A 24,573-nucleotide genomic window follows, 5' to 3' on the forward strand; every position below is an offset into this window, starting at 1 on the left:
TCTACCACCCCTACCCTTGCAGAGGTCGTTAGCACGATCAACACTACTTATATGTATGAATATATATTGGCTCGCGGCAGTTTAACATTTCAATCATTTCAAAAAACGTAAACCATAATCTCCACCAGACAGTACCTTGTCATTTTATATGCTCTCACGTCTAACTTGTACCATGTGCTAACTCTTTCCTTGTTTCAGTTTGTTTTGTTACGGTTTGATTGTAGTTATACACCAGACCTAATGGTCGCCATAAGCACTAGGCGAATCTATAGTGTTCCGTTTGCGTTCTTTGATACTTATGTGATTCCTGTGATCCATGCGACCTGGCCTATTATTATTTGCTGTACTTTATCACATATTACATTCTACATTTGCCTGTACTTATTATATAGATTTGTAACTTACCATATTTTCCGGCGTATAAGATGACCCCTGACTTTCAAGATGATTGTCAGGGGTTCGCCTTATACGCTGGAAAATGTTAACCCCTGCCTGACCGCCGGTTTACTAGCTGGAGCCCTGCTGCGGTCAAGGCAGGGGTTAGCTTCAGTTAAAGGAAAAAAACAAACAGTTAACTCACCTGTGACCGGTTCCCGGCAGCCGTGCGTTTCTTATCCAGTTCCCGGTGCAGGCAGTGTGATGTAAACTGCCTGCGCCGGAGGTCCCTGAAGCTCTCTTGGGCAGCCGAGCGTCTCATCAGAGAAGCTCGGAGATGCTTAGCTGCCGGTAGAGCTTCAGGAAAATGACAGAGGCTTTGGGGATTTCCGGAGCCTCTGTCCTTCTCCCGAAGCTCTCCCCACAGCTGTGCGTCTCCGAGCTTCTCTGATGAGACACTCGGCTGCACTGGAGAGCTTCGGGGACCTCTGGCACAGGCAGTGTCTCTGCATCACACTGCCTGCACCGGAAACGGGACAGGAGACACACGGCTGCTGGGAACGGGTCACAGGTGAGTTAACTGTTAACTGATGCGGCCATTTTTTAGCTCCCCCACCGTATGCAGCAACCATACCCCGGAGTATAAGATAAGACAACACTTGACTTCTGAGAAGATTTTTCAGGGTTAAAAAGTTGTCTTATACACCAGAATATACGGTAAATTTCATTTAAAAATCTCCAGTCTTCCAGTACTAATCAGCTGCTGTATGCCCTGCAGGAAGTGTTGTAGTCTTTCTAGTCCCACATACAGCATGCTGTTTGGTCAACATAGGGCTATAATATAGGGTTTTTTTGAATGGAAGGTAACACACAGGGCATCATCTAAAGTCACAGAGTTGGGTTACCCAAGCTGAACTGTCACAGTTGAAAAGCTGAGTTGAAAGCAGAAGACCAAAGAGGCTGGTCAGTACTGAAAAATATGTCCTTCTTTTCTTAAAGGGGTACTGTGAAAAAAAAAATTCTTTCAAATCAACTGGTGTCAGAAAGTTATATATATTTGTTTTTTACGTTTATTAAAAGAGATCAAGTCTTCCAGTACTAATCAGCTGCTGTATGCCCTGCAGGAAGTGTTGTAGTCTTTCTAGTCTGACATACAGCATGCTGTTTGGTCAACATAGGGCTATAATATAGGGTTTTTTTGAATGGAAGGTAACACACAGGGCATCATCTAAAGTCACAGAGTTGGGTTACCCAAGCTGAACTGTCACAGTTGAAAAGCTGAGTTGAAAGCAGAAGACCAAAGAGGCTGGTCAGTACTGAAAAATATGTCCTTCTTTTCTTAAAGGGGTACTGTGAAAAAAAAAATTCTTTCAAATCAACTGGTGTCAGAAAGTTATATATATTTGTTTTTTACGTTTATTAAAAGAGATCAAGTCTTCCTGCACTTATCAGCTGCTGTATGTCCTGCAGGAAGTGGTATTCTTTCCAGTCTGACACAATGATCTCTGCTGCCACACCTGCCCATCTCAGGAGATGTCCATGGCAGGAGAGGTTTTCTATGGGGATTTGCTACAGCTCTTGACAGCTCCTGACATGGACAGAGGTGGCAACAGAGAGCACTGTTTCAGACTGGAAAGAATACACCACCTCCTGCAGGGCATACAGCAGCTGATAAAGACTGGAAGACTTGAGATTATTAAATAGAAGTAATTTACAAATCTATATAACTTTCTGACACCAGTTTATTTTGACAGAAAAAAATTGCCGGAGTTCTCCTTTAACTGGCTAGTAACTGTCCCTCAGAACCCTTTAAGAATCTGTATGTGCCATGTCTTTGCTCATGCATTCCACTACCCAACACTTGAAGGAAAGACAATCTCATGCAGTTGGGTATGGTCTGGTTAGTGAGTGGAAACATACAGACAGACATCAAGTGAAAGCAACAGGCACGATTTTGCTTTTTTCAGAAGCTGCTGGCCATCTATATTATTTGGTGAGATAGAAGACTAAAGTATTCATGGGTCTAGGATGAAGGGATTAGATTCTACCGGATGCAAGCAAAACAAACAAAACAGGAGATGAACAGATTTATTTAACATATCATGGAACAGGAGAAGTAACTCTTACAGGCAGAGACATATCAGATGGACTTTGCAGACAATAATGGAAATCTGAAAAATGGCCAACTCTTCTTTCAGGCGTCATCATAGGGCATCACTGGTCCGAATGAAGTAGATAAAAACGGTGTAAAAATAATAATAATAATAATAAAAAATAAAATATAAAGAGACAGGAACGTCCCTTTTACAGGTCATTTATAACCAATGTCTTCTCTTAACCAGCCCTTTCCCATGTCTTTTAGGTGTGATGTATCCGGACACAATGTTGCCCCTCAGACACATAGAAAGAAGTTTTAGGTTTAATTGTGGTCCGTAAGTCAGGGCAAATTTTGGCTGAGAGTTTTGTCTGTCCAATTTATTGCGAAGCAAACTAAGCCTTCAATGTCCCCTTACTTGATCTCAGGAGGTCAAATTCCCTGTCCAGTAACTCTTCTTCTGTTAACTTGGAGAAGTTATCATCACCAAACGGATTCCAGCCCGACATGTCCGGCGGGTTGTTGCTGTTCTGTTTTGGTAAGCTAGATGCGGGTTCCTTTTCTGGTACACCGGCAGATCTGAAACAATAGAGAATACAACATGTATAAATGTATGTGAGTTTTCTTTTTTAGTTAGTCAAATGACTTACAGTTAAAGGGGTGCTCTGTGCAAAAACAAAAAACACAGTGTGGGCAGAGGGTGGGGGGGAACATAATAAAGAATGTATACTTACTCATCCCCATGCCTCCACAGCACCACGTCCCAACTCCCCGAACACATTCTACTGCTTTTCCTCCTGCAATGCCATGGCCCAGTGAAAAGTATCCTGCCCTGCTGATGGATTGCCCATTCAAACAGTCAGTGACTAACTGAGCGGGGCATCCATGAGCCGTGTTGTGACGTTGCAGGAGGAAGAGCAGGAGGATGCAGTAGGTGTTTAGGAATGGGAACGCTGCACTGTGAAGGCATAAGGAAGGGTAAGTATACTTTCCTTATTATGTTCCTGTGACTTCTCACAGGTGGCTCCCCACCCAGATAACTAGTTGCCACCCCTCTCCCGAACTACTTCTTTCCCACTGTAAAGCTACTGCTACAGACATTTCTGGTAGCTTTGGAGAGCTGCACAGCAGAGCTATATTATGCAGCAGGGAACCATATCAGCACAATCATACTGAATGGTTCCCTTTAAAGGGGTATTCCAGAGGGGGAAAAAATTCAAATGAACTGGTGTCATATATAGATTTGTAAATTACATCTCTTTAAAAATCCCCAGCCTCCCATTAATAATCAGCTGCTGTATGTCCTGCAGGAAGTGGTGTATTCTTTCCAGTCTGACACAGTGCTCTCTGCTGCTACCTCTGTAAAAGTCAGGAACTGTCCAGAGCAGTAGCAAATCCCCATAGAAAAACCTCTCCTGCTCTGGACAGTTCCTGTCACAGACAGAGGTGGCAGCAGAGAGCACTGTGTCAGAGTGGAAAAGAATACACCACTTCCTGCTGGGCATACAGCAGCTGGTAAGTACTGAAAGACTAGAGATTTTTTAAATAGAAGTAAATTACAAATCTATATAACTTTATGACACCAGTTGATTTAAAAGAAAAAAATTGTTTGACGGAATACCCCATTAAACATCAGAAAATAGAAACGGATAAGAAAAAAAAAACATGATTCAGTATCTAATTGGTTAATATCTAGATGGCACATTCACTTTAAGGGTCCAGTGTGTAGAGAAAAAGCTTAATGCTTATCAGCTACCATAGACACCGATCATGTCACATATGGCGGCCGTTTTGAATGGTCCATGGTGCAGAGCCTGGGTTGAGCTCTAATAGTGCTGACATCATAGCTGGAAGGATGGCAGGCATGAAGAAGATATATGATGCTTTACATGATATTAGACTATAATTGATGACACCTTTTTTGCTTTTCACTCAATTCACAAATAATTACTTATAATTTACTGTAATGACATTTTAATTCTTGTATTCACCACACCTTGGATTATCTATGTTATCTTATCTTATTATTCCTAAGTGACCTAACTAACCCTGCAGAACAAGCCGGACTACCTGGATTCTCATAACATGTTTAACAAGAATTTACTGAGGTAATCTAGCTTACAGGTAGGGAAACGCTATCAGACGTCTAAGTGCAGAATATTAATATTCCCCTCATTCATCCCTGAATTAAGCTGCTGACACATCTTTTTTCATTTATTCTCACAGATCCAGAGCACAGACAGCAAAGTTCAGGCTACTAATTTTAGCTAACCAAATATAAATAAATATACATGGAGATGTATCAAACGTGGTGTAAAGTCAAACTGGCTCAGTTGCCTCTAGCAACCAATCAGATTCCACTTTACTTTCCTCACAGACTTTGGAAAATGAAAGTGGAATCTGATTGGTTGCTAGGGGCAATGTACATGCTTGTTGCACCTACATATTGGGAGGGGGGGGGGCATTTACCTAAGGAGGAAAACTACCTACTGGAGCAACCCAATCTATTAAAGGGGAGCTTACTACCCCAGCCAACCTCTCTCTCTTTACCAAACCACTTACATACTAACTTCACTGTGCATGACACCAAACGTTGTGAAACACTGGCTTTTTCCACGCCATTTACCCAGTCATATAAATAACATGCTTACTTTATTTTGTCAGCCAATATGAAAGATGCCAGGTTTATATGTTGTGGTATTTGCTTTGTGCTACTTTTGTCCAATAAAAAGGGTAAAAATATAATTGTGTTGATGCACAATTTGCACCCATGCACCCATTTTTTCTTTTGCATATTTCAATTAAACATCCCTTTAAGGGACAAAATATTCAAAAATGAGAACACAAAACATAATAGCTTAACCAGGCACCCTCCGCTCTGCCGACAGGGGGACAGGGTTAAATGCTCAGGTCTCCCATTGATTTCAATGGGGTTCGTTACTCACTCAACACTAACGTGGACTTGTTTTCTGCAGCATAAACTAACACCTTTTTTTAGTAGTAGTATTACACAGGTACTTACATGTTAGTATTACACAAGTTTCTTATTGCACCCACATGCTCTTGGTGGGGAGCGACATAGGATACTAAGGCTGGAGTGAACTCCTGAGGAGAGGTCAGATATTGGGGAGGGTGAGACTGGTGATGGAGAAGGGCTTGTTGCTGCTGCTGCTGTAACTGAAGCTGCTGATACTGGTGAACCTGGAAAATAAGGCCAGAGCAATGGTTAATAGGTCTGTCCTAAAGGATAATTATTGTATCATTTATTTATTTTTTTATGGAAAAAAAGTTTTTAAAAACTGCTATTAAAACTTGGGCACTTTGTCTCTTAAATTGGGAACCCCGGCATTTTTTTCTCTTTCAAATCAACTGGGGTCAGCAAGTAATACAGATTTGTAAATTACTGTTTTTGTCTTCCAGTACTTATTAGCTTCAGTATGTCCTGCAGGAAGTGGTGTATTCTTTTTACAATATAACACAGTGCTCTCTGCTGCCACCTCTGTCCATGACAGGAACTGTCCAGAGCAGTAGCAAATCCCCATAGAAAACCTCTACTGCTCTGTAAAGTCCCTGTCATGGACAGAGGTGGCAGCAGAGACTGGAAGGAATATGCCACTTCCTGTGGGACATACAGCAGCTGACAAGTACTGGAAGACTGGATTTTTAAATAGAAGTAAATTACAAATCTATGTTACTTTCTGACACCAGTTAATTTGAAAGAAGATTTTTTTTCCTAGACTACCCCTATAAGAGTATAAAAGAGAGAGATTTAGGAAAGGTTAACTGTATTACTCTGGAAATCAAAGTGTGTGTATATAATCCCAAATATTAATCATAACCCTGTCCACCATGGATGGATAGATGGAAGCACAACCCCCGAAGCACAGAGGAGATGGAACAGGAATAATAGCATGAATTTGGGTATGAACTAAATAAAACTCACATTTTTCAATTCTTTAAAGGGGTTGTCCGGCGATAAAAAATTATTCACAGAATAACACACATTACAAAGTTATACAACTTTGTAATGTATGTTATGTCTGTGAATGGCCCCCTTCCCCGTGTTTCCCCCCACCCACGCTAGACCCGGAAGTGTGGTGCATTATACTCACCGCATATCGTGTCGTCCACGGTCTCCGATCGTCAGCAGGGACGTCTTCTTCGGGAGCTTGGCGGATTCTTCCCGAGTGCGGCCATCCTCTGCAGCGTCATCGAAGCTCAGCCGCGATTGGCTGAGCATAACTGTGCTCAGCCAATCGCGGCTGAGCGGCTGATGACGCGGCCACGTCATCAGCTGCTCAGCCGCGATTGGCTGAGCACGTTATGCTCAGCCAATCGCGGCTGAGCTTCGGCTGACGCTGCAGAGGGCGGCCGGCACTCGGGAAGATCCGCTGGCCTCCCGAAGAAGACGTCACTGCTGACGATCGGAGACCGTGGTCGGCACGCGACAGGTAATGTATAGCGCACCACACTTCCGGGTACACGGGTGGGGGTGGGGGGACACGGGGAAGGGGGCCATTCACAGACATAACATACATTACAAAGTTGTATAACTTTGTAATGTGTGTTATTCTGTGAATAATTTTTTATCGCCGGACAACCCCTTTAAGGGAATGTATGACCTATATAAAAGCCATATAGCACTGATCAGACATTGCATATCCTAAGAGGATAGTTACCAGAACTAGTGCAAGTGAAGCCCATAACAGTTTTCATTTTCCAAAAGGCCCGTGAAAAAAGAGGTTCAGCCTGTCGGGTTACTGTGGGCTATGGCTCCTCTTTTTCCTTGCACTCGTTCAGATGCCTCCCCTAATGTGTATGCGCTCTGGTGCAAGGATACAGCGACCAACTTTATTACAACCACTTTAGTTTAATAACTGACTGATACTCTGCTGACTTACCATGGCTGGATACTGAGGTGTCATATGTTGTTGCTGGTATAGGGAGTGCATCAGATATTGTTGCTGAAGAAACTGTTGTTGAAATGCTTGTTGATACTGTATACAACAAAGACATACTGGTATCATTTAATATTCCTATGTATAATGTCAAAGTGTTAACACTCTATCAAACATGGTGTAAAGAGAAACCAGCTCAGTTGCCCCTAGCAACCAATCAGATTCCGCCTTTCATTTTCTAAAGAGTCTGTGAGGAATAAAAGGTGGAATCTGATCTGAGCCAGTTTCACTTTGCGCCATGTTTGATAAATCTCCCCCACGTATCTTACTATGTTCTCTGTGAACAGGAGGATATTATTTGCTAAACAACAGCATCAAGTAAAATCTACCAAGTTTATCCCCCCAAATTTTTTTTTTTCTCTTTTAGATTCGAACAATATGTTTTCTGCACGATAATCATCCCATAATATAGGGCCCTAAGTTCCCCTGTAGATAGGCCTCCATACTGTATACTCTCCCCCCCCCTCCATATACTATATACATCCCCCCTTTATAGGTCTTCCCACATATTGTATACATCTCCTCTCTGCAGGTAGTCCCCATACTGTATACTCCCCCCACCTGTAGTTTTACCCCCATGCTGTATACATCCCCTCTCTGCAGGTAGTCCCCATACCGTATACCTCCGTCTGTAGTTGTTCCCCCATACTGTATGCATCCCCCTCTGTAGTTGTTCCCCCATACTGTATACTCCCCCCACCTGTAGTTTACCCCCATACTGTATACATCCCCTCTCTGCAGGAAGTCCCCATACCGTATACCTCCCTCTGTAGTTGTTCCCCCATACTGTATGCATCCCCCTCTGTAGTTGTTCCCCCATACTGTATACTCCCCCCACCTGTAGTTTTACCCCCATACTGTATACATCCCCCTCTGCAGGTAGTCCCCATACCGTATACCTCCCTCTGTAGTTGTTCCCCCATACTGTATGCATCCCCCTCTGTAGTTGTTTCCCCATTATGTATACAACCCCCCTCCTCATGGTTACGGACTTGATCTTCACAAGTGGATGCACACCAGAGATCCATACAGACCTGCTTCATGTAGGCGTCCTGGAGCAGCTGCTGTTGCTGCAATTGATGAAGCTGCTGTAACCTCCAGTCTCCTGGCTGAAGTTGCTGTAAGACTCTGTGCTGCTGTGAGGACTGCTGGCTACTTTCCTGGCCCAACAGTTCACTGAACCCATTGCCAGGTCGCTGTGTTGCTGTATCAGTAGCTGCTGTAAAAGGAAATGATAAACGTTTGTTAATTGACTATTGGAGTGGATGCATATGAGCAAAAACCTCCCCCATGTACAGTACTGCCCTACAGTTCTCTCTGTACCATGGCCAGCACAATGGGGCCCTGTCCTGCTGATTTCAAGTGGGACTGCACACAAAATGGCACTACTTTTCTTTTTCTGCATGGTTTCACGTCTCTCATTGAAATCAATGGGAGATTTTTTTCTTTTTTCACGCCAACTATGAAGGCAAAAAACAGCGCAGTCTCCACATCCAAAACAGCATGCTGTTTTTTAAGTCTTTGAGAACATGCCCCTCTAACTCTCCATTCCACTTTTCTATTATCTCACTGCCTGTTTAAAGAAGAACCGATTCCCCCATACCATTGTGAACTGGCTGACTTGGAGCGCTCTGCGTTGCCATCTTAACAGGTGTTGCAGCATTCTGGATATTCAGCATCTTAGACTGGGCTGTACTGGAAAATGCCTTTGGTCTCTGTCTTGGAGCAATGGATGTCTCTGTGGGCCCCAGCGAGTCTGTTATTCTGTAACATCAAATGATAAACATTCTCTAAGTGACTTGACTACGGAATTCTGCTTCATCTACGAAATAATAAAGATATTCCGATCTCCCTGAATAACAAACAGCAGAAACATACTGTATATCAGATGACCGTATATAAGGGGTCCGCCTTTTACATACTCTCAGCGGAATGACAATACCACTGCAAGTATATAATCTCATTGAAAGTGACAGTGATGGGATCCTTAGCAGGCTTTCCTGCAAATTTGCAGTGTGAAATACGCTGCAGACAGAGGCGTAGCTAGGATTCATGGGGCCCCAAAGCCAAAATTTTACGCACAACACAAAGCACTGCGTGTGTGTGTGTGTGTGTGTGTGTGTGTGTGTGTATGTGTGTATGTATATATATATATATATATATATATATATTATATATATATATTATTTATTTATTTATTTTCCTTTCCTACTTGATTGCCAGCTGGAGAACAGAGGTCAGAGGTTATCAGTGCAGTCAAGCAGAGATCTTCTGCTTGTTAACCCTTTTTTTTTGTGTTGCAGCACGTAAGTAAACATTGGGTCACTTACACACTGCAGTACATAAGGGGTTAAGCAGAAGGACACACATTCTTACCTTCTTCCCCGGGCCCCCCTCCTGCACGGGCCCCATAGCAACTGCCTACCCTGCCTCTATGGTAGCTACCACCCTGAACCCACCCTTAAGGCATACCTGTCATTCGAAAGAAAAAAAAAAAACTCTGACATGTCACAGAGACATAATCAAAAATCTGCCAATAAATAGCACCTGTGTATAATCAAACAACCTAAACTACCTATAAGAAATTACATGACTCACAAATACAAGCATGAATTCTTTAATGATAGATAATGAAAAACATGATTTAAATGCATATTAAAAATCCATGGGGTATCCACACTAATGGAGAAAATAGAGTACTAAGCCATGGGTAGGGAGCATGGCATGCACAAAGGCGAGCAAAATACTGTGCCTCATAAGCAATGGGAGACAAAAGGTGGCGCATCAGCACCGCCATGTGGCCAAACAATGACACTGCACCGGTCTAGTAGCTCCATGTTCGCATAAGTGTGAACGGCAACCAAAAATGTTAACCAAATGTATGATAATTCAAAAAGCTTCAATGTCACACCCGTAAGTTATGGAAATATTCTATAATAGTGCAAATAAACAGTCAAAGAAGAATTATATAACAAAACATCATGCCACTATACATCCCTATGCCAAACACCCAAACCAGAAAACCCAGCCTCAGAAAACACCTTTTGCGCCTGCTTTTTTACAACAGTCAGACTCCTGTTCCTGAGACATGTCAAAACTTTTTTCTAATGACAGGCTTAATCCATGATGCTGTTAGTTACCCCTAGCTGATGAGGCCACTCACTTGAACTTATCTTCTTTGTAACATCACCTTTCCTCAGAACGGAAATTCCTCCCATGCGTTTTGAAGAGAAAAAAAATGCTCCTTCTCGTCAAGGAGATCTCCCTGAGGAAGAAGAGCACTTTCTCTTCAAACACAGATCAAGTGAGCGTCCTCACTAGCTGGGATGCACACTGAACAACACAGTGTAATAAAGTATACAACAAAGAGGTACAGTGGTGCCTTGGATTACGAGCATAATTCGTTCCTGGACCATGCTTGTAATTCAAATCTAGTCTTAAACCAAAGCAAGAAATCACTGATATGCAGATAATTGGTTCCACATCCTTTTTATTCTGAATAACATGTAGAACAGATGAAGCAATGAGAAACAGCTGAATATGTGATATTATAAGTTACTGTACAGTATAGCAATCAGCATGTGGAATAAAATGTATAGTATAATAAAAAATGTATACATAACTATATATAATAAAAATGTATAGTGCATAAACCAGAAAAAACAGCAGCAGTTTGTAGATACAGGATGGAACTGCAGATCCTCATAATGCAATAGTGTAGTACAACAGGCTAGGACAGAGAAGCAGAGCTGCAGTCAGAGGTTTGTGTGGTCACATGACAGCAATGGGGAAGAGAAGTGTGTTCAACATGGACCAATCAGGAAGCGAGAGTCACAGAGCTCTGCTCTGCTGGAGGACAGTGACAGAAACTTCTATATACAGCAGTGTGTATAGTTGAGTGTAAGTAAGAGACCTCCACAGTCCTGTCCCTTGATGTAAGCCCGAGCCTGGAGTGGATCTGCTATGATTTAGAAGGTGAGGGATACATTCTGGGTCAGAGTACAGTGGTGTAGACCACACTATGCAGACCATCCCCTTCCCCGCTCCCCTCCCACCCAGTACAGGGAGCTCTCAAACCAAACCAAAGCAATGCTCTTAAACCAAGTTACAATTTTGAAAAACTGTGAGCTCGTCTTGCAAAACGCTCTTAATCCAAGTTACTTCTAAACCAAGGTACCACTGTATTTCCTTCTATACAACTCATTCGCTACCTGTACCCCTAGTTCAGGTGGATATAGAGAGAGTGTGGAGGCTAACCCACCTCTGCTGAAAACAGCATTACTAACTAATGACAAGTGCAGTGAATGGAAACAGCTAGGATATGGGAAATTTATTATATGCTGGAATATGTAGTATGGATAAAGACCAGAAAACTTTTCAAAAGTATATTTCAGCAGATTCGCTCAACTTTTATGTAAAGTTCAGGTTCGCCTGAACCAAACCTTAAAGGAACCGCACTTAAACAGATAAATGATTGCAGGCATTTAGCTGTTTTAGTTCTCAAATTTTACTCATCTATTACCTGTCCGCACTCCCCCAGTGTCACCAAAATCCCCACCAAAAAAGTCGTATGAGTAACAGAATTTACTACTACTTAACATACACATTTCCTACCACAAGGTGGTGCTATTGTCAAACTTTTAATATACCTGAACTATGCCAAGACCACAAAATATTGGGGTATCTTGGTTTGCCAAGGCACATAGGATGATTGAGATATATATATATATATATATATATATATATATATATCCCGTTATTATATTACAGAAGAGGTATGCTAATTTATGAAGTTTATGTTGTGGAACATGGCTCTGGCAGAAACATAGGGAAAATCAATGACTTGGTTACCCAGAATGGATACTTTAACTGGCCAAAACAAAATCCTGCTTTATAGTATTATGCAACATTTGTATTAAACATTATCCAAAACTATGGAGAAAAAAAAAAAGATATCTAGCAGTCATAAGAGTAAAAATCCTTCTATCACTATCCAGCACTATTTACCCAATTCTGTCAGCCTTCAAACTAGTCAATGGTAAGTAAAAAACAGAAACATTACAGATACATTCAACATTATACCTTAAAGGGGTAGTTCACCAAAAACGTTTGTTATTTACGTCTATTAAAAAGTCTTACAGTAATTATCAGCTGCTGTATGTCTTGCAAGAAGTAGTGTATTCTTTCCAGTCTGACACAGTGCTCTCTTGCTGAAACCTCTGTCTAAGTCAGGAACTGTCCAGAGCAGTAGATAATCCTCATAGAAAACCTCTCCTGCTATCCACACTGGAAAGAATATGCCACTTCCTGCAGGACATACAGCAGCTAAAAAGTACTGGAAAACTTCAGATTTTTTAATAGAAGTAAATTAAAAATCAACTAGCTGATTGTGGGAGCTCCATTCTTTCCCTATGGGGCTTCTGACCATTTCAAATCACTGAGTTTAGCAATGCTTAGAGACCACATAAAGAATTACTGGAGAACTGGCCATTCATTTGGGGGGCAATCGACCAGTGTTCTTAGGATGGTCCCAGAGGTCAGGCCCCCTCAATGAGTAAATTGTCTCCTATCCCGTGGACAGTGAATAACTTTTCATCTTAAGATAATCCCAAGTCCAACACAAATAATCAGAACAGAATCTTGTAATACACATATTTATATTGATTGTATATGGATATTATATTAAATTAAAAAGTAAAAAATTCTTCTTTTTTTTTTTGTTGACAATAGATTACCATTAGTTACCTAGTTTTTATCTGAGTCTTCTTAGAGGCGGCTTCACTTGCTGTCAGTGGTTCTGGAAGAGCTTGAGGGAGTGCAGAATTCTGCAAAATAATTTATGTATTTTTATTTTGACCAACTGTAGGTTTCAATGAAAAATTAGGTATGGTCAGAGGTGATAAGGTTTAAATTGGCGTACAATGATGGGAGTAATCACCGCTCACTGCTGCACTACTGCTCTGATCAAGCCGCATGAACATTAGTGGCTGCAGAGGCGCCTGTTTCGCCCCTTACTGCTGCCACTCAACGGAAGTGGATATACTGTATAAAGAAAAAAGTATATATATACACTATTATATATATACACTAAAGGTGTATATATATATATATATATATATATATATATATATATATATATATATATACATACATATACCCTTTAACCCAATGACCAGCACCTTATGATGGTAGGATGCTATTATGGATTTGCTGCACAATGGTTGTAAATCCATACTTTGGTGGCATTCTAAAAGGCACTGTCACAAAAATATTTTTTAACGAAATCAACAGAGGTTGTAATCGCAAGCAATTTTGAAATGAACTTTTTTTTTTCTATGTTTAAATCACTGTTATACATCTAGATACTAGGTGTCTCCCTTCACTGTGTATGCACACAGCTGCCGCGCATCCACATTCAGTAGCAGAAATTCCGGGGGTGCTTGCATTGTATGGTCAGCTCTCCTGTCAAACACCAAAACCTTTGTAACCAAAGGTTACAAAGAACTGGAACGTCCTGTATTTGGTCTCTTTTTTTGAACAGAGAAAAGACCAAATATCAGCAGAGGTAGTATGGACCACAGTTCTGTCATATGTATACCATTGATATAAAAAATAAAGGGAGTATATTGCAATACTTCTTGTGATCTCAACCACTGTTGATTTCTTTAAAAAAAAAAATTTACGCTACAGAATGGGGATGGCTTTAGATTACATGCAGCATTTCACAAAAAAAGAGGTTTCGAGATAAAATACAAATAAATCTTTATGAATATTTAGTAAATCACATAGACTCACAAATACATTGGGCACCGGACATTCTCTTTTGGCTAATTTGAAGGCAAAATAGGAAACTTGATAGATGTCAGGTCGTCGTTCCTGATCAGGTTCAAGCATATACCCTGGAAAAACAACATCACGATTAGTACAGAGGTATCTAGCCACAAGCAAACTGTCTGGCTGATATAACTATGCAATAGCATAGTTCACTATGCAAACGTTTATATAATATGTCCTTGTCATAGCAAAGGCCACTTTGATAGCAACAACAGTATTACAACAGGAAAGTTATCTGTCAAAACCTTATGATATCTGGTGCTACTCTGCATGTCATGTATATAAGGGGAATCAAACGTGGAAAGTTGCCAGACCAGATCAGTTTGACAGGTCCGCTCAACGCTATTGAAGACCCAATAACCGTATATATATTTTTTAATTCTATGTCTTTGATAGGATTGCTGGAAGGTATAGTTTTTCTATTAGCTTTATGACAAGTTTGCTACTTTTTGGGAGATTTACACCATATGGATTTAAGAACAGCAATGGCAATTTACTGACAGGGTTGTTTCTGATGTCTTCCTATCCCATTGAATTGGCCTTAAATGATAGACCTCTCCCTATACCCAAACAGAGATATGTCAATCAAGGCCGGAGGGGTGGGGAGAAACCATTGGGCGCCGCCCTGATGACTTGTGGTTCAGGCAGCATGAATGTGATGACAGATTTTCTTTAAAGAGGGTTGGCCATAATATCTTTTTCTTCACACACTGTATAATCCACAACAAGAGACACTTACTAATTAAACAATGCAACTTGTGGTCGTAACGAGAATTGTCAGGTATGGTAAAACTCCCATCGCAGATCGCAACTTGACTTTCTCCAAACGGAAGAGTGAAAAAGCAAAGCTTGTATAATAGGCAGCCCAGGGCCTGAAAAACCAAAGAAATGAATGATTACTCAATAAGAAGTCATACTGCTATCAATGACCAAAAGTGGACGGGGTAAGGGGGATATTAAACTGAAAACAAAAATGCTGGTGCATTGTTGCCACCTCTGTCCATGTCAGGAAGTGTCCAGAGTAGTAGCAAATCCCCATAGAAAACGTCCCCTGCTCCGGACAGTTCCTGACATGGACAGAGGTGGCAGCAGAGAGCACACTGGAAAGAATATACAACTTCCTGCAGGACATATAGCAGCTGGTAAGTACTGGAAGACTGGAGATTTTTAAATAGAATAATTTACAAATCTGTATAACTTTCTGACACCAGTTCATCTGAAAACATTTTTTTTCACAAGTGTACCCCTTTAAGCATTACTGCTACCCTTGATTGTTTAGAAATAAGTGGGTATGTGCCAACTTTACCTCTATGCATTTTAATAGCATCTCCAAACACATTCAACAAAAGTTTACCTGTCAACATCCATGCAGTATTACTAAAAAGTAACAAAGAATAAATATAGAAAATAAAAAGGTGGCACGACCTTTAATAACAATTGTGGCTACCAAACATTTGTGTAACCATCTGTGAGCTTCTTGCACCGGTCTGCTGGTACTTTCTTCCACTGCAATTCTCTTAAAGAATTATCCCAATCTATGCTTGTTATCCTCTATCCATAAGATGGTCTGACTGTCGGGACCCCCACCAATCACAAAAGCAGGGACGGGTAAGAATGGAGCACTGGCCACAGTGGCTGCACTGAACACTGTTAATTATGGTGGCAACTTCGTCCTCGTTCTAAGGATCGGTGGAGGTCCCCCCGATGATCAGTTTGTTATAACAAGCTCAGATTGGAATACCCCTTTAAAGGGAACCAATCAGCGCGATTGTGCTGATATGGTTCCCTGCAGCACAGTACAGAGCTACTGTGCAGCTCACAAAGCATACCAGCCTCAGCTGCAGCAGTAGCTTTATAAAAGGTGAAAAAGTAGTTTTATTATGCTGTGCAAGGCAGGGAGAGGGGTAGCAACTAGTCAACTGGGCAGGAAGCCACCTATGACTAGTCATGGCTCTCTGCCTGCCAGCATGCAGTGCAGGAAAATTGACAGGCAAACAGACTTGTTAGTGGCCTCTCTGCCTGTCAATCATTCCCGCACTGCGTGCTGTGCTGACTAGTCACGGGTGGCTCTCTGCCCAGATGACTAGTTGCCGCCCCTCTGTCTTGCAGTGGAATAAAACAACTTTTTCCCCTTTGTTAAGCAGCCGCGGCTGGCAGCCTCAGGGGGGGCTGCATAGTAGATCTATACTGTGCTGCAGGGAACCATATTTACTTCCCTTCAAACTCTTAAAGTTTGCAGGGTTTCTTTTCCCCAATAGCACATTTTAGCGCTCTACCAAGGCAGCTAGGTAGATCGAGATCAGAATTCATTGCTGGCCACTTTAAAACACCATTTTTCCTTCCTAACTATTCTTGTGTACTTTTGGATGTGTGCTTTATTTTGCTGTGGGGACCATATGACCCCAGCTTTTTTTACAGCAAAAACAGCCACACAACATTATGGCTCCTCAACCATAGGTAATATGCACTTTCCTTTACAGGCTTGCTTTCACTGTCTATACGTAACGCTGGTACACTGCCACATAGAGCTCTAGTTTGGTTTCATCTGACCACAGAATATCTTCCCAGAAGGACTGGGGCTCGTCTATGTAACTTCCCCGAAGTTCAGTCATTTTTTTGCATTTTCTTAAGCATTATGGACCTCTCTGGCAGTCACCCATAGAGCCCTGTTTTGTTTGTGCAGCATAGGGCAAGGGTTAAAACCATCGCTCTAGATAACTATACATCATTCAAAGAACTTCTGGCTGAGCTGTAAAGTTTCTTTGCCACATTTTAAAACCAATTTTTCAAGGAATAATTTAACAACTTTCATCTTTCCACCACATCCTAGAAGGTTCTTTACTCTTCTATAAGTAGCAAATGTCTTGCTAACACGTCAAACTGTTGAAGCTCGAATGACAAGGTATTCTAAGATGGTCTGGTAAGGTTTAGACTTATTTTTAGGGGTGAACAGGCATCAGTATGGGCGCAATGACTGGTTTGTGACTAAGCAGCCCCATATGCAACAAGTTGCGAAGAACTGTGTGTTTTCACACCTTTCTATTTTAGTCAGGAGTAGCTTCAGGCGTGGATCAGACCAGATGATCCAGCCTTCATTTCCCACATGCATTAAAGAGCCCTGGGCATGACCTGTTGCTGTTTCACCTAACATTAGAGATGAGTGAACCTTGAGAAAGCTCAGGTTGGTCCAAACCTTAACTGTTAGTATTTGATTACCAGTGACTGAAGAGGTTGGCTGCCGCCCTAGGGAACCCACTTTGCTCTGTCTGGAGAGGGCTATGCATCCCTTTGCTCCATCTGGAGAGGGCCAGGCATCATTTTGCTCTGTCTGAAGGACAGGCATCCCCTTGCTCCATCTGAAGAGGGCCAGGCATCATTTTGCTCTGTTTGGAGAGGGCCAGGCATCACTTTGCTCTGTCTGGAGAGGGCCAGGCATCCCCTTGCTCCATCTGGAGAGGGCCAGGCATCACCTTGCTCCATCTGGACAGAGCCAGGTATCATTTTGCTCTGTCTGGAGAGGGCCAGGCATCATTTTGTTCTGTCTGGAGAGGCCCAGGCATCACTTTGCGCTGTCTGGAGAGGGCTAGGCATCCCCTTGCTCCATCTGGAGAGGGCCAGGCATCATTTTGCTCTGTCTGAAGAGGGACAGGCATCCCCTTGCTCCATCTGGAGAGGGCCAGGCACCACCTTGCTCCATCTGGAGAGGGATAGGCATCCCCTTGCTTCATCTGGAGAGGGCCAGGCATCATTTTGCTCTGTCTGAAGAGGGACAGGCATCCTCTTGCTCCATCTGGAGAGGACCAGGCATCATTTTGCTCTGTTTGGAGAGGGCCAGGCATCACCTTGCTCTGTCTGGAGAGGGCCAGGCATCATTTTTCTCTGTCTGGGGAAGGCCAGGCATCATTTTGTTCTGTCTGGTGAGGCCCAGGCATCACCTTGCTCTGTCTGAAGAGGGCCAGACATCCCCTTGCTCCGTCTGGAAAGGGCCAGGCATCATTTTGTTCTGTCTGGTGAGGCCCAGGCATCACCTTGCTCTGTCTGGAGAAGGCCAGGCATCACTTTGCTCTGTCTGGTAAGGTCCACTAGAAAAAGTCTGAGGAGCCCTGCTTTACATCACTCACATTTGGAATTGCACACAGATATATTAGGTTTGGGTGCATCTGCACAATCATTATTTCATGAAGCTCCTAACACAGAGTTTCTGTGTGGATGTCAGTTCCACAATAAATTATAAACTCTGCGGCGAATGACAATTTTTATGCCAGACTTGGTTCACCTCACCTTTTTGGTTGCCTTTAAAGTAGATTTCAACAACAGCAACCAGCCTTTGTGTTAGCAAACTTAATGGCAGGAAAAGAAAAATCCATTCAGCTCTACAGGGAAAAGCTGTGCCAGACTCACAGGGCTCCGAAAGCCATTGCTTACCATGTATGGCAAAGAACACATTGCTAAAACCCAAATATGCCTGATTTAAGAATGTCACCTCCGAGATAAAATTACATAAATAAGCGTGGACGGCTCAGCTGATTCACTTCATATGTCTATGCTTTACCAAAGCACAAGTCCAGATTCAGACAATGTGTAAAAGTAATGGAATATGACCTTTAGTAATGTTTACTTCATACTGGCGTTCTCGCCTTTATCTGGATTGGCATAGGGACTTGATGCTTGCAGCCATTTTGTCTGACAACAAAGGGCATTACAAGATCATTGAACATAAAGCGGCTGCACATGTGTTTTTTGTTCTCTTTTTTATATATCTTCAAAGGACCAACTCCTCTTTGAGCCCGGAGATGTCACGTCAGTGTTTTTTTCCCACTGAAATAATTGGCCTGTTTTCAAAATGGTATAGCAGCAACATGACGACAAATAAGTAAAAGGAAATTGTCATTTGATGGCTATTTTTTCTGCCCCCTTCCCCACCCTTTTTAGTGCTTCAGGCCACTTTAGGCCTGGTAGCTTCTCCCAACCCCATGGGCATGATATTGAGGGAGAAGCGAGCGCCCACCTGTCAGGTTAGAGCTCGCTTCCCCTTTATTCTCCGCTCGCTGCCTGGGCTATTACACACAAGCAACGAGCAGGAGGGCAACGGGAAGCAGCTGGAGGCCTGCTGCCACCGATTCTATTACAGGTCTTGGCATCTGAATACCGGGTGCTGAAGTTGGATGCAGCCCCAGGGAGTCCTGGAAAACAGACTATGGCTACGACCCACACAACGTCTTTTTAAAGCAGCCAAGCAACAGCCGTTATTATAAAACAGCAGCCATTATTCCACCAATAACGGCTATCGTTTGGACGCAAAATGACAGCCATCCAAAAAAATGTCTGTCAAACTGCCAAAAAAAAGATGTTATATGGTCGTAGCTATAGGCTGTATCCATGTTTTCCAGGCAGACTAACAGCTGCATCCAACTTCCTCAGCCAAAGGTAATCAAATGCCGAGGCTTCTGGGGTCGGACAGACTCAAGCATGGCAGTACAGACAAAATGCATTCACTTGGTCCGACCTGAAATGAGACAAGGGACTTCACAGATATCTCATGCATATGGCTTTCGTGCAAAAGACTAATATAAATACAGGAACACAAATTGATAGCATATTTTACGTTACAGGGGTTTTCCAGGTATTTAGCTTGATAGGACATCAATATCAGATTGGCAGTGGTCTGACTCCTAGCGCCCTGTTGATCACCTAAATAAGCTGCAACGTTCATGTGAGAACTGAAGGTTCTTCAATAAGTACTTACCTGGCCTTGCGTCACAGATTTGGTAGTGACCGCACATGGCATTGCAGCTTATCCCACTAAAAAGAATATGATGAGCTGCAGAACCACCACTACCGAATGTACACAACTATGCCTGGTATGTAATAAGCCAAACCCCTGCCAAGCTGATATCCTTGCAATAGGCCGTTATTATATTAGTCCTGCAAATCGCATTTCATTAAACCATATAACTTTTTTTTTTTTTTTGTGGGGAAGGGGGTTTTCTTTACAAATAAGTTTTATGGACTTTCCATTGTGTCACCATTGTGCAGTTTTAGAAAGCGTTAAATCGTTAAACTGACAGCACAGATATGCATATATTAGTGCTGCCAGTTATCAGTTCCCTTTTAAGTGGGCATTGCGTAGATCCCTTAAAGCGTAACTGTCATGTTTTTTTTTTTATTGCAGAAATCAGTAGTATAAGCGATTTTAAGAAACTCTGTAATAGGTTTCATCAGCCAAAAAAGCCTCCTTCTGTACTCAAGAAGCAATTTCCCAGCCTCCCCCCTGACTTCTTATCTGTGCATTATCAGGAAAACACATCTTCATTACAGAGAAGCCAGTGAAGACGGGTTCTGCTCTCTCCATTGTAAGCCTATGAAGGGGGGAGGGGCTGAGGGAGATGAGGGAGCAGGAAGAGGTGACATGAAGGTCAGCTGTTTGTAGACTCTCTGGGCACCTAAAACGCTAAATTCAGGTGTCAGAAAGGTCAGTGCTTATCTATGAACTTACTGAGAGAAGATTGCAGGGTGTTGTGCTGTGCAGGACTGCTCCGTGCTCAGTCACTCCTAACAGCCCCTCCCCTCTCCATAGCCACATAATGGAGACAGAAATCCTGCTTCATCTGATGTGAGGGGGGAGGCTGGGAGATTGCTTTTTCAGTACAGAAGGAAACTCTTTTAGTATATAAAACCTATTACAGAGTTTCTTAAAATCGCTTATACTGTTGATATTTAATGTTTTCAGAAAAATGACCCTGAAATGACAGTTACGCTTTAATCTTCATTGTCTGATCTGCATCTTTGTAACAAAAACTTTTTTTTTTCCGCGGTCACAGTGTTACGCGGTTCTGTCTCCAGGCCACTCTCACCTCCTCCGTGAATGATTGCACACAGTGTCACAGACCTACCTCTTTGACACCAACGCAGTGAATAATTTTTTACAAACACGTCGGATCAGACAACAGATTAAGGCGGCTATGCATTGCTCACTGGTAACTGGCTGCAATAATCTATGTATATCCGCACTCTTAACAAGTTATGAACTTTCTTCAGTATTCATGCTCTTTACAGCCTTTTGCGATCATTAGAAGAATGTTTCCCTTTACATGAACCCATCTGGAAGGCTCCCGCTCACCAGCTTTGTACATACAGCATTACAGGTCTAAACAGGTAATAACCCTTAGAGATATAGATGAATGTTGTTATGATCTGCAACCCAATGCCGTATACTAAGCTAAATGGTTCAATGACTTGATATGGCAGTGCTGTCTCTTCACTGGTGACCATGATGGACCTGAAGCTGTACTATCGTGTTTCCCCAAAAATAAGGCTAAAATAAGGCTTATCAAACTTGTGTAAAGTAGAACTGGCTCAGTTGCCCCTAGCAACCAATCAGATTCCACTTTTCATTCCTCACAGATTCTTTGAAAAATGAAAGGTGGAATCTCATTGGTTGCTAGGGGCAACTAAGACAATTCTAATTTACACTAGTTTGATAAATCGGTGTAAATGTGGTGATGGCTTCGGAGGTCCACAAAGGGATTAGGTGAGTGCTGGGTGGCAACGGCGGTCCTTACTTTCGGGGGGTATCCTAGTTTAGATTAGGAGGTGCCTTACTTTCGGGGGGGATGTCTTATTTTAGGCTAGAGGTAAGAGTAGTCGGGGGTGTCTTATTTTAGGAGGGTGTTTTATTTTCACGGTAACACGGTAACATAGTACATCATCAGCCCTAAGCACTGGAACTAAAAGGAGAACTTTGCTCAAGATTTAGCATTTGAAATTATAGAACTTTAAAACAGTGCCAAACCAATCCCCAGGATTTTTGTGGTATTACAACCTGGCTCCATTCACTTAAAATAAACTGAGCAATAATACCAAAAACAAACTGAGGACAGGGGTGGCGCTGTTTCTCGAAGAAAGCGACTATGTTTTAATAAACCTGAATAATCTCATTAGTTTATAGGATGGAATTTAGATATCAGGAATTCCATTACAGCAAAAAACCTTAGCTTTAAATAATTCCAGGATGGCTCTAGCTTAACCCCTTAAGGTCAAAGCCAATTTTCGCTTTTGTTTTTTCAACTTTATGTTTAAAAGGCCATAGCGCTTGCATTTTTGCACCTAGAGACCCATATGAGCCCTTATTTTTTGCGACACGAATTGTACTTTGCAATGACAGACTTTATTTTCACATAAAATATGCAGCGAAACAGGGAAAAAATCATTTGGGTTGTCAAATAAAAAAAAAAAGGAATTTGTTTTCATTTCAGGGAGATTCGTGTTTACGCTGTTCGCCTTATGGTAAAACTGACATGATATATATTATGATTTTTAAAAAAAAAACTAAATGTGTTTAAAATTGCTCTATTCCAATCCTTATAACGCTTTTATTTTTTTTGTCTATGGGGCTGTTTGTTGTCTATTTGCGCCATGATTTCTACTTTCTATCGGTACCTTGTTTGCATATATGCGACTTTTTTGATCGTTTGATCGCCCCACTAGACACCAGGGACGTGTGGAGGACAGCTTTTAAATGCAGCTTTCAGGTTTGACAGCTGCATTTAAATGGGACCCGCGTCGGCTAATAGAGGCACTCCCCGGCTGCAGATAGCAGCTGGGAGTGGTGCCGTTCAGAGCGGGGTCCCGGCAGGACCCCTCTCTGAACTCCCCTCGCGCCATCATGACGTAACAGGTACGTCATGGGACGCTAAGGGGTTAAGGCCTTATTCACACGTCCCATGAAATTGTCCGTGGTCACGGATCCGCAACCACGGACAATTTTAGGGACCATTGAAGTGAATGTGGACATTCACATGATCCGTGCCGGGACCTGAACCGTGAAAAAATAGACATGTAGTAGTGTGGATTGCTGCACGGATCAACCCCCACCACCCACCCGGCCGCAGAGGTGACAGGAGACTATGATGTGCTCTCCTGTCATTACATGTACTACTCACCTACTCATGCTGTCCTGTCATCTCTTCAGCCGGGCGGCAGGGGGGTGATCAGTGCCTTGGACCAAACTCAGTGGTCCGGGTTGGTGAGCACTCTGACAATACATGCCGGGCAGGAGGAGGAGGCCTCCTCCAACTTGTGCAATGCTAAAGGCTTAGACGGGGAAATACTGCAGATACCGTCCTGGCAAAGTTGAGGTCGGTTAACCGATGTCAGAGACAGTATGGGTATTTTCAGAATATATCGGCCAGCCCTAGCACTGTATGAATTCTAAGGCTCTACCTAAACACATTATTTTACAGCAAAATCTTACGTATGAAAATCTACATGAAAGTGCTTAATAAAGGGGAACTCTGGTGGAAAATAAATATTTCAAATCAACTGGTGTCAGAAAGTTATAAAGATTTGTAATTTACTTCTATTTAAAAATCTCCAGTCTTCCAGTAGTTATCATCTGCTGTATGTCCTGTAGGAAGTGGTGTATTTTTTCCAGTCTGACACAATGCTCTCTGCTGTCCAGGAACTGCCCAGAGCAATAGCAAATGCACATAGAAAACCTCTAATGCTCTGGACAGTTCCTGACATGGACAGAGGTGGCAGCAGAGAGCACTGTGTCAGAGAGGAAAGAATAAAGATGAGAGAAAGTATAAGGAAAATAGACTGCATAAGGCAAATTGTAGAATTTTTTTTTTTAAAGCACAATACAACAGATTTGTTTCGGACACGGAATGACTACTTCTTCAGGTAAGCAAATATATTCAACTGAATCATGAACCCTATACATAGGAAATGACGTGTGGACATAAGGAGTGGGTACAATCCCAGCTGGCAATCAGCACAAAAGAAGCTAAATAAATTAACAAAATAAAACTACTTATTGTACAAAAAAAAAAAGAAAAAACTTTCAGCAAAAATTAGTATCTGACACCTCATTCAGGCCCATTGGAGAAAAGGTCCATGGGCTTCCATTTACATGGTGGACATGCTTGTGATTAATATTTGAGATTATATAAACACCTTGATTTCCGGAGCATACAGTTATCCTTTCCTAAATATTTTTCTATTCTACTCTTAAAGGGGTACTCCGGTAAAACTTTCTTCTTATAAATCAACTGGTGTCGTAAAGTAATATAGATTTGTACACCACTTCCTGAAGGACATACAGCAGCTGATAGGTACAAAAAGAATTTAGATTTTTAAAAAGTCGTCAATTACAAACCTATAAAACTTTCCGACACCAGATGATTTTAAAGAAAACGTTTTCTGTCAGAGTACCCCTTTACTGTAACGTGCTGGGTGATATTTTCATAATGTGTCAAGTTCCTATTTTGAAGTGCACCTCCAGTGATGTGGTCCCATGTGCTCTGCATA

At 42.1% G+C, this 24,573-nt stretch overlaps 1 protein-coding gene across 2 annotated transcripts in view; it reads right to left on the reverse strand.

Moving 5' to 3' along the window:
- Nucleotides 1-24,573, reverse strand: part of BMP2K (BMP2 inducible kinase) — a 130,975-nt gene that overhangs the window by 23,822 nt on the left and 82,580 nt on the right. For both annotated transcript variants that reach the window (XM_069978104.1, XM_069978103.1), the window contains exons 7-14: nucleotides 15,002-15,134; nucleotides 14,224-14,327; nucleotides 13,174-13,253; nucleotides 9,032-9,192; nucleotides 8,463-8,647; nucleotides 7,372-7,467; nucleotides 5,493-5,671; nucleotides 2,889-3,049 (exon numbers count right to left, since the gene is read on the reverse strand). In XM_069978104.1, coding sequence (XP_069834205.1) covers nucleotides 2,889-3,049; nucleotides 5,493-5,671; nucleotides 7,372-7,467; nucleotides 8,463-8,647; nucleotides 9,032-9,192; nucleotides 13,174-13,253; nucleotides 14,224-14,327; nucleotides 15,002-15,134 — 1,099 coding nt within the window. The remainder of the gene's footprint in view (nucleotides 1-2,888; nucleotides 3,050-5,492; nucleotides 5,672-7,371; nucleotides 7,468-8,462; nucleotides 8,648-9,031; nucleotides 9,193-13,173; nucleotides 13,254-14,223; nucleotides 14,328-15,001; nucleotides 15,135-24,573) is intronic.

Source organism: Dendropsophus ebraccatus, chromosome 7, assembly GCF_027789765.1.
Source record: "Dendropsophus ebraccatus isolate aDenEbr1 chromosome 7, aDenEbr1.pat, whole genome shotgun sequence".
Classification (NCBI taxonomy): Eukaryota; Metazoa; Chordata; class Amphibia; order Anura; family Hylidae; genus Dendropsophus; species Dendropsophus ebraccatus.